The sequence below is a fragment of the Apus apus genome, chromosome 5 (genome assembly GCF_020740795.1).
Source record: "Apus apus isolate bApuApu2 chromosome 5, bApuApu2.pri.cur, whole genome shotgun sequence".
NCBI classification, from domain to species: domain Eukaryota; kingdom Metazoa; phylum Chordata; class Aves; order Apodiformes; family Apodidae; genus Apus; species Apus apus.
In genome coordinates, this window is record NC_067286.1 from 29,834,848 (window position 1) to 29,846,002 (window position 11,155).

Sequence of the window (11,155 nt, forward strand, 5' to 3'; positions counted from 1 at the left end):
TCTGGGCAGCCTGTTCCAGTGCTCTGTCACTCTTACAGTAAAAAAATTTTTCCTGATATTCCTCTTAAACCTCCTATGCTCCAACTTGTATCCATTACTCCTTGTCCTATCACTGGTCTTCACTGAAATAAAACTCTCTTTCTTCTTTACTTACTGGAGCATTTATTTTCCCTTGTCCATATGTGTATTGCCAGAACACCAAGTATAACAAATAGTGTTTGCATTTAGTTCTGAATAGAGTGAGGTCCACAATCATTCTTATCTCTGTGAAAGCAAGCTCCAAAGCCTGTCTGGCCTTCCAAAGAGTTTGCATATCTGCACATCTGATGGATGGGTTTCCTTGTTCTAATTAAGCATGGCTGTTGTTGGAGGATGTGGTCACAGAAGGAGAGCAGCAATCCATCTTTAATGAGGGGCAGTTCTGTGGAGGCCTTGAATGCCAAGGCAGAGATGTAGTATTTCAGTTTTTATTTGATGTAGAGGGCCAGTGCAGAGATAGTACCTTTTTTTTTTTTTTAATTATTATTACAAAGAAGGTGGGAGCTGTATCCTGGACAAACTTTTAGATGTTTTGGCTTAGTTCCCAAGTGTAATGAGTCTGGAGGTTGCAAATGCATGTATTTCTGTGACCAGATCTGTGATCAGATAGGGAGATCAAACTTCTGGCCATGCACAGATGGTATTAGACTTGCCTGCCTGAGCATCCTTAGGAACTGAGGTCTCACAGGCTGCATATTAACTAGCAGACAGTGTCTGTAATCAAACGGAACAGTATGTCCTAGGGAAATTCCTCATAGCAATTCCCGTCAATACAGGTGACAGGTGTGTATTTCAAGTACATCTGAGGATCAGGAGTTTGTGTTGTTGCCAAATCTGAAGGTAGATCTTCTCATTGACCAGTCAAATTTTCTATCTTGTGTTCCCTCCTTTTTCTTGTCCAGACTGCTTATAGACATTTGAGGTTGGTTGTGATGAGGGTAACAAAGCCCTTTTCATTCAGATCAAGAAGTAAATTAAGAATAACTTTTTTTCACTGAGCTAGGAATAGTTGTACTAGTGTACCAGGAATGTAGAACTAAACACATTACCAGTCTCCTTACACATCTGGTTTGTTTAACACTGATTGTATTTAAGATCTAAAAATGAGAATGTTTTCTCTTGGTAGATTTATTTGATATCTTAATTGATTAGCCTAAAGACCATGTCTGAATACTGCATATATGGCTGATGTCTGTTTGAGGAGAACATAAAACGATTTCTCTAAGCATGGAAAATGCTAATTTATCTTTTTTCCCCTTTGCTCTGCCCATAGGCCTGTGGGAGACAGATATTACTTAGCAAAGAGGGGGGATGAACATTAACTTCACCTAGGCATAGAAGTTAAAACGTGGAACACATCTGCTGTGGTTCACCAACATTTCTGTTCTCAGATGTTTTCCTTTGAACAAACTTCTCTAAAATATGGCAGGAATCACCAGCATTGTTGATACAGAATTGAAACTAGGGGAGAGCTGTGTGTTCACCTGCACATTGGAAGTTTGACTCCTGCTTAGGGTTTTAAAGCTAGAGTATATTTTATACCTATTCACTGAACACAACATTCAGGAGTAAAATATGCAACATGATCACAGTTTTGTCCTTTTTGGTCTTTCTTGTTTCATTTGTTTAAGGCTTTGTTTAGATTTGACAGTTTCAGTGTAAACAATTAGAGATTTAAGTATCTAAGATAATACCAATGTGGAGCTAGTTACAGATATGCTTCCTTTTTGATTTGAAAAGTTTGTTGACCTGTCTCTTTTCAGCCTGATTCTTGCACTGTGTTCATCATCTTGGTATCTGAACAAACAGCACATAAACTCATTTAGAGGAGAGGGGGAATGTTTGCATGTACCAATTTAGTTTATTTGGGGTAAGACTTCTTTAAAAAAATTCTTAAATGCAAGCATTTTTGCTGTACTTGTTCTTTTTCTTGCAGGTTGATCCAGCTTTGAAAGAAAAATTAAAACAGAACACTGTGACACTGGAATCTGAATATGAGGTAAAATAAATTTGTTTCTTGAGGCTGATAACCTTGGCTACCCTTGGTTACCCTGGCCACTGGTGGGTTGTATCTGTCCCTAACTAAAATTAGATCAGCCATCTGCCTTTGACTCACTGATGTCCAATAAAAACAAGGTTTTATGTAAAGAAAGCTTTTTGAACATGCAGTGCTTTTTTTCTGAACACAGCTTTACTTTGATGTCCAGGTGCTAAGTACAGTGGTGCAAATAAATTCCACTATTTCTGTGGTTAACTTAGTCTATAAATGTAGAGTTGATGTTGGCCTTAGATGGAATGTGTACGTAGATATGTCAGCACTTCTACTGCATGAGTTTTTATGATCTTCAGACCAAATTACAGAACAAGGTACTTTATGTGCTTTCTGTCATTTCTTTCTTCTGAAACTTCTAGGTATTTTTCAGACTGTTTCTTTTCACTGTTTCAGAAAATGTTGTGGAGAAATATTTCACTCTTTTATCAACTATGCATTTTCATAGTGTTTTACCATTATTGCAAACAGTTTTGTGCCATCCTTCTTCTACAAAGAACAGTGTTTTATGATGTAGGGATTAACAAGATTTGATCCCTGAGTACGTATTAAAAGCTCCAATGGAAACTCAAAACGTACAAGTCCACTAAGTTCTGATTGCCTCTGGGATTACTGTGTCTCTCATCTTCCACAGAATATACTGTAAGGCTGCTCGGATTTATGTGGAAGAACCACAAGCAGTAAAAAGAACCACATCTCTCTGTTTAACTCTCTAACCTCAATCAACTGATGTGTATTTAGATATGCCTTGCTTTCTCTCCAGAAGATAAGTAAATAGTTGAAGAATAATATTTGAATAGCCATAATTACATTATCTCTATTAATAAATCAATGGTAATAAAATACAACTGGCATAACAACATATTACAAACCTACTTGGGTAATGAGGCCCTTCCTGACAGACAGAAATGACAGAAGCAATCTTCTGTTTTCCTGAATCTAAACTGCAGAGTTCCCAGGCTGAAATTCTTCCAAAGTTAATGAAAATATACTATTGTATTGAACTCTAATCTCAGTATCTGCTTTACTTGGGCACCAACTTGCAAGTACCAGGTGTATTCATTTCTTGCTTTAGTGAAACTTGTGGGACTACCAGCAGTCGTGCTCATACTTCACAGGCTCCACACTGTGTGTGACAATTTTAGTCCATGTTAGCTCTGTATTCTAGTGTAAAAGTCATCTGAACAATTACTGAGTTACAGCTGACATTTAAGAGAGTAGTTTTCTGTGGACCCCATCTGTTCCAGGCTAGTGGGGTTTGTTATGTTGGGGTTTTTTTCCCCCTTTTTTCACTTGTCCAAAATACAACTCTTAACAACATCTTCTAATTATATAGGTCACATTGGAGTATTATACTGGTGGCTGTTACTAAATATGGTATGATAAGAGATCAAGGGCAGTTAAAAAAAAAACAGTTGCTGTTTTGAGATGTAAAGCCTTATTTTACAGTATTATTAGCATTATATCTGCAGCTGTTGCTGAGGATACCAAGCCAGCTCTTTTGAAGCATGGTTGCCTGATGCATGCAAATGTCCATTTGCCCTCCCTAAGAACTTAAAAAATATCTAATTGTCCTTACAGAAATGTACATAATGAATACATACTGGTTTCTTTTAGAATGTCATAATTTGTGCTATAAGCATACGCTGTTGTGGGCATATTGCAGAAGATAAAGACATTTCCAGTATTTCAAACATAATGAAGCCTGCATTTTGTCTCCAATGTGGTGGTGATGATGAAAGAAGTAGTAATCACAGATTCAATCAATTTGCTATGACGGAAGTAGCATAAAGACTTTTATTCACCTTCTAATCTATTAAATTATATCTTCTCAAACTGTACACAATTTACTTTCTTTCGTATAGGGAATTTTTCTGGCCAGAATACAAATTTTGAGGAAGAAAGAATTTGCATGTGTAATTCATACTGTGTTTCTTGTATCTCAAATCTGTTAATAATGCCATTTATCTTGTGCCTTGGGATGTACCAGAGGAGCAAGCTACCTTTGCATGTGTTCTCTGTTGCTTATGCATTCCTCTCACACACTTATGTGTCCTCATATGGCCAATTAGTCCTGTCTGTTCCCCTTTGCCTAATATATCATTGCTCTGTCCACTAGTGACACTGGTACTAATGTGAATGTAGTTTTGCTGCTGAGCTGGGCCTTGTAGAACACACTATGAAAAATGTTGTGTTTGACCTGTGACAAAAGCCTAGGGTATTTAATTTGAAAGCACAAAAATATTGTTTGAAAGAGAAGGATAAAATTGGTTAATGTGACAGACATTCTCATACTGTATCACAGTACATTCCTTTTCATTGGTTTAAATGCAAACTCAAAATAACATTCCTTGTACTACCCCTTGGTTTCTGTACTTATGTGAAATTAGTGGTCTAGTACTAAAAAATCTGACCTCAATCAGTTACGTCAGACTCCAAAATAAATAATTGTTGTTTGGAGTTTCTCAAGCAAATAAAAACATCTTTAAGAATTTATTAACCTTTTACAATGGAAGAATCAGCTAAGTTTGAATCAAATCTGTGCTATCCAATGGGAACCAATGGTAGTTGAAGGCAGAGGGAAAAAATCACAATAAATAAAAAATGTGAAGGATTGCTATGGAAACAGTAAAAGAGCAGTTATAAAGAAGCTAAGGACATCAGAGAGTTGTCTGATAAGTAAGCTGACAAGGATATGGAGGATGGTGTTGCAGCAAACTAAAAATAAAATAATGAGGATGTAAAATCATGAGTAACCATGTTAGCAAAGTAGTAACATTCAAAAAATGTATTTGTATTTATTTTGGGAAAAAAGTCCTTTGTATTCAAGTCAGGAGAAACGAGGAATGTACTTCCAAAAAAACCCCGAAGATGTTATTTAATATCTTTTAGGCTCTGATGGTTTAGAACCAAGTTCAAAGAAAATGCTTGGAAGACATCAGTGGCTGCTGAAAAATGGGAATCGTCACTAGGCAGGAAGAGGATATTTTTAAATCTTCTATGGGATTTGGGACACCTGAGCAATACGGAGTGCTTTTTTCAGTGAAATTATAAAATCATCACTGATGTGCAAATGACACAAAAGTATTGAAATAGTAAAAGTACCACGAGGCAGGGACAGAGGGCTGTTTGTATCATTACTTGATAAGCTGGGCCCATGAAATCAGCAAAGTACCTTTAGAAGTAGCCAAGGTTGTTTGTTTTAAAAACTGGAAATACAGGCCAGAGTGGACTGAATTATAGCAAGCAGCAACTCTGGAAAAGTTTTAGGAGTCAGTGAATGTAATTCAGATTGATCTCCTACTGTGATGATGTAGCACAAACAGCTAATTCAGGCTTTATGAGTATGAACAGGAGAGGTGATTTTACTTCTGTATGGCACTGTTGAGCCTAGTGCTGAAATACTGGTTCTGCTTCTTGTGTCTGTGTTTTGAACAGGGCTTTAAAAAGGGGATAGGTTGCAGAACATGTTGAATATAATAACTTAGGACTTGAGAAAATAACTGTAAAGAAACAAATATTTAAATCTTTTTAAAGGTATTGAAAAGAATGGTATTTTTATATAAATATCTTAATAAGAAGAAAGTGCTAGCTATTGAAGAATTTTTTTTTTTAATTGCAGCAAAGATGCTAAAATTAGAAATAACGTCCATTATTAATAGATGGGAACATACTGGAACACAACAGCAGGAAAAGGGGTTCTCTGTCTTTCAGAGTATCAAAACTGTAAAACTTTTTAAACTTTTGTTCAGCTGGTTGCAAGGATGGGATAAGTGAGGGAGTATGCTGGTCTGCAGATAGTCAGTCTAGAGAATGATGCTTTCTTGGCTTGAAGTAAATTAATATTGAGCAGTTTTTGTTCCTCATAATTTGATAAAACACAAAAGGTCAACATTAGCTCTGGTCAATTGTTGTGCAACTGTTTGGCCTGAGAATTGCAGCAGAAGTATTGTAATTATAGTGTTAAAATGTTAATTCAGGATAGTTCAAAAAGTAAAAGCAGGTATATGGAGAGGTGGCTTGGGAATATAACCTGTATATTTATTGTCTTAAGAGTAAAAGAAGAATCTGAGCTTTTCTAAAAATTATTCAAGCCCCTTAATGCTCATTTAACTTAACTTTGGGTATTGCAGTGCCAGCAGAATGGATGAAACATTTTTTTTTATCAGGAAGGGACAGTGTAGTAACAGTAATTTATAGTATTAAATAGATGCATCAAAGTGTGTGGACATTAGAACAACCCTAGAAGGAAGGTAATTCCTGAATGCCAGTAGTTGAAATCTGCAAGTATCTTGTTGCTGCCATTATCAGTACCAGAGAATTTCTGATTTTGTTGTTGTTTAGGAATTAACACATTAGCATATTGAAATTATTTACTTCAATGTCTGTGAAGATGCTAGTGGTTAAATACCTTAGCCTGTTGAGAGATTACAAAGATGTTGGGAAAAAAAATCCCTCTTTAGTAACTGTTGTGACACTAAATTAGGGTGAGATGTTCTTCTGTCCCCCTTTTATCACTCTATCCCTTCCATGCTGTCTTCCTTACTGGTGTGCTGTACAGCCTAGCCTCTGGGTTCTGACTGTCCTCCAGGTTGTATCTGGGACGAGTACAGTTTCTTGCATTTCAGATTATTTGTATGTAAAAAGGTATTGAGAGTTTTTATTTCACTGTGAGTCTTTATCACTTGGTGATTTGTAGAGGACAAAGTGATGTTGGTTTATCAGTAATAGAAACTGCCGTGGGTGAGACAGGGAAAGGACTTTGGTTAAATAGTTTGTAATAGGTGTGTTTTATTCTGGGTAGATGTCCAGTCCATAGCTTAGCTATAGGTTGCTCCTTTTCTTGTTGGCATCTCATCCCTGTGTGCTGTAGTTCAAAATGTGATTGAAGAAACACGAGGAGGTGGAATTTGGTGTTGTGTATGGCACAGGAAGAGTTCTGGTGGAAAAACCTTCTTGCAGGAAGACAGACATTTAGCCTCCAGAGGGAAGTTCATGGGGTATTGCTTTTTACTGGAATTCATGTCTATTAAATAGTCATGTAAATTCTTTCCTGGTCATGTTTATAACATACCTCTTTGCACAGGATTTTCCTTAACTGGGAGCTGTTTCTTTCATGTGTGTAGCTTTTGCATTTTTCTTATCCCATAGGAAGACACTGCATTCTCATAGGTGGAAAATTAAGTGAGGCAGTTAATAGTGCAATCGAACAGCAAACATGGTTGGGACACACTGGTACCCATTATAAATAATCTCCTCACCCTTTCTCCTGTCTTCAAAACAGAATCCTTTGTACCTTCTCGCACTCCCTGTGTGCTTTTTTTTTTTAATCCAGAGGAACCAAACAGCTCTTACCATGTTAAGGCCAACACTGTGTGTTGTCTTAGTCACAAAGAAAAATTTTGAGTAGGGAGAGTGGCATCCACACAGCACGGCTGAATTATTTCATTTATTGTCCTAAGGGATACTGCTGTCTTGAACTGGGCAGTATTGGGAACATTTTCTTAGGCAGCTGATGAGGTGGAAGTGTTAAGCACTCCTGTCATACTAGTGGGCCCTCAATGGGGAACTGAAAGGTCTTTGGTATGAAGTATCTCTGAAATTATTGCAGTGTAGTGTATCAGAATTTAGATGCATGGCTGAGGCTGTATACATTTCTCTCACTAACTGCCTCTGAAGGAGGAGTACTGTGTCCAATCCTGGAGCCCTCAACACAGGAAGGACAGAGTTCTTGGAACAAGTCCAGAAAAGGGCCACGAAAATGATCTGAGGACTGGAGCACCTCTGCCATGAAGACAGGCTGAGAGAGTAGGGGCTGTTCAGCCTGGAGAAGAGAAGGCTCTGGGGAGACCTTATAGCAGCCTTCCAGTACCTGAAGGGGGGTTACAGGAAATCTGGGGAGGGGCTTTTTACCAGAATGTGTAGTGATAGGACAAGGGGTACTGATTTTAAGCTGAAAGAGGGGAGATTTAGGTTAGACATTAGGAGGAAATTCTTTACTGTGAGGGTGGTGAGACACTGGCACAGGTTGCCCAGGGCAGCTGTGGCTGCTCCCTCCCTGGAAGTGTTCAAGGCCAGGTTGGATGGGGCCCTGATGTCGCTGCCCTTGCCGGGGGGGTTGGAACCAGATGATCCTTAAGATCCCTTCCAACCCAAACCATTCTATGAATCTACAGTAGAATGAAAGCTAGATTTATCAGCAAATTATTTGTTTACTGCACGTTCAGCACCATTGTTGAGGAGCAGCTTGACTATAATTGGTAATATAGCAGGGGACTAACACCCATATTACGATCCTCATCAAATAGGTGGGGGATGTTGGCCACAGAGAAGAAGCAGGATTTTTTTTTTTTTTCCTAGGAGAAATTTACCCAACAGCACAAACCAAGCAGTAGCTGTTGATGTCACTGAAAAATCTATTTATGTCTGAAAGTATTGAAGTTGCTCTGTTAACATTCAGGCAAAACCATAGTTTTTACACAAAGAAAAGCATTCAGTTTCTGCATATAAACTGATAAGCAAGTTCTGGAAGAGAGATGAGTGGAAAAGGAGCAGGAAAGTGTAGATAAGAAACAAAAGCTCTGAAATACACAAACTCTGTGTGAATGTTACCTGAACTAACCAAGGCTAGGATAGAGGCAGCAGCATGGGAGAGATTTAACTCACTGATTCAGAAGGATCAGGTACTCAGTAATATTGATTGCTGATTTGAAGGAGCATGTTTACTTTAAGGTAGTTATTTAATAGCCTGGGATTAAGTTTAATTTGACATTATTGTCTTAAACCTTCTCTACTTGTTTCTTTTGTTAAGCCTACACACTGCAGTTAGTAGTTTTGTAGTGGCAACTGATCGTTTCTCATCATGGTAATCTCTTAGCCCTTTCTTGTGATACTGATCGCAGCTTTTTCCTCTCACATAAGAAACGTGTAAAAATACAATTTTTCTGATCTCTTCAGAAGGAAAAACACTGTGTGTGACTCATGGGTCTAATATATTTTCATCCTTATACACCTCTTCTTCTTTTATTTTATTAGAGTATCTTTTTACTATTATTAGAAGGACATAGTGTGCCAAATTTTATATACATAAAGTTAAAAAATTGTCCACACTTGCAAGTATTCATAGTCCTAGCGAGATGTTTGAAATAAATCAGCTCTGTGGTGGCAGGAGGCTTTTGTGGCTCCAGACATGGACGTGCTGTGGATATCCATATATGTTCTTCCTACCAGCCACAGAACTGCCATTTTTTGCTCTTGTACTATAAAATATAGTTGAGAAAGAGCCTGCAAACATCCCAAAAGCCTGTCCATGGCTCCTTCTTTTTTAGAAGATTCTGCTGCAGTAACTAGGACATACCTTTACAAAGTTTAATATCATATAGAGTTGGCAGGATCAAGCATTCAAAGTTGGGAAATTCCTTGGTCCTATGAACTTGGCTCCCAAGTTGTGAATTTAGCAATAAACCTTAGAAAGCAGCACTTCTCTTTCTGGGACACATTAACCGTAGTTTGATAAAACTTCCATTTACAAGGGAAATGCAACCTATCCTAAATGTTCTTAATTGCTTAATTAAAAGTGGAATTTGCTGAATTTTGGATGTTTGATGTTGAAGATGTAGTCTTGCACTCAGGCTGTTCTTAATATATTGGATGTTTGTTTTGAAGTTTCATTTTTGCTCAAGAAAGAAGATAATCTGAAAGTAAGTGATCCATTCATGAGTTCTCTTGACTTTACCCATAAAGCTTGTGAATCCTTTGGGATGAGAAGTCCATCTTGGGATCTGCAGATGCAATTCATAAGTGGCACTGGGTTATCCTCTAAGATATAATGTATTTTTTAAAGCCTTAATTTTAAGATGAGAAACTGCTTGTTAGGAGGAAATCAAGGCAAACCCTACTTCCTAGGTGGAAGTCTACCTGCCTAATGTTACTTTCTGTTATTTTAAAAAACCAAAGCTGTGTAACCACGTAGTTTTAACTGAGTGCTATAACTGGTTAACTGAGTAATTTGTATCACTAAAGCATCTTCATATAAAACTATGAGAGCACTCTGCAAATTTTAATTCAAGTCTGTGACACCTCTGAGATGGTGGCAAGTCCTGTTCTCATTTTTCAAATCTGGAAAATGATGCACAAATTGGCAGTGCTGTTCCTTGATACACATATTTTACAATGGAGCCATCTAACCATCCTTCAGTTCTCTCTCCACTCAATGATTCCTTCAGTTGTCCCAGAGCAAGTGTTTTCCTTATAAATTTCATTTTTTTTAATGATTGGAGCACAACCCCACCTAGTGCTGAACTGGCATAGTTGAAGAGAAAAAGCTATGGCAAAGGAGTCTCTTCAACGAGTTCAGCATTGATTAATTCATAGTGCCATAGATGAGTGGTGTTGGATCCCACTGAAGTTTGGTACAAAACCTCTGTTGGTTTCATCATTGTGATTTTTGGCAGTCTTCAGCAAAGCCCAAAAGAGAAGCAGATCTCTAGATGTTTACATGAAAAGGAAAGCCCCAAATGCAAAAAATCCTTTTCTTAATGAACAGAACACCCTTACTCTGGCCATAGCATGCTGCTTGCTAACTTGTTTGTATACTAATAGAATACAAACTAAACATTTTTTAGATGGAAAAAAGACTTTTTTTTTTTTTAATCTGAGGTATTATATTACTAATCACAGGCTATTCAATCACAGATTAATGAATCTCTAATCACAGATATTATGTCCGACGCTAAACAAAGTAAGTAACATTAAGCTTATATTAAGAAAATGAGATGTCCAAAAGGTAGCCCTGAGAAAATGTTGTAAAAAAACCTAAAAAGGCCATGTTGGTGTGATGATAAAGTTGAGATTTTCAGTCATACACAACACCACAGATTCAGTGTTAGCTGTAATTCTGCACCTCTGCATCTGTAAGTCATCGTAGAGTGCCTCAATATATCTTTTATGGTCTTCAAGCTGTTTTGATATCCTTGCAAAACCAAACTTGTTTATCTATTTCCTTCACTTCATCTCTCAGCCATGAAGATATTCTTCCCTGGCTGATATTTTATCTGCAAATGGGCT

General features: G+C 37.5%; 1 protein-coding gene across 2 annotated transcripts in view; it reads left to right on the plus strand.

Annotated features, from left to right (window-relative positions):
* Positions 1-11,155, plus strand: part of LOC127385064 (cytochrome c oxidase assembly protein COX16 homolog, mitochondrial) — a 48,482-nt gene that overhangs the window by 32,660 nt on the left and 4,667 nt on the right. For both annotated transcript variants that reach the window (XM_051620323.1, XM_051620324.1), the window contains exon 3: positions 1,976-2,038. In XM_051620323.1, the coding sequence (XP_051476283.1) occupies positions 1,976-2,038 (63 nt within the window). The remainder of the gene's footprint in view (positions 1-1,975; positions 2,039-11,155) is intronic.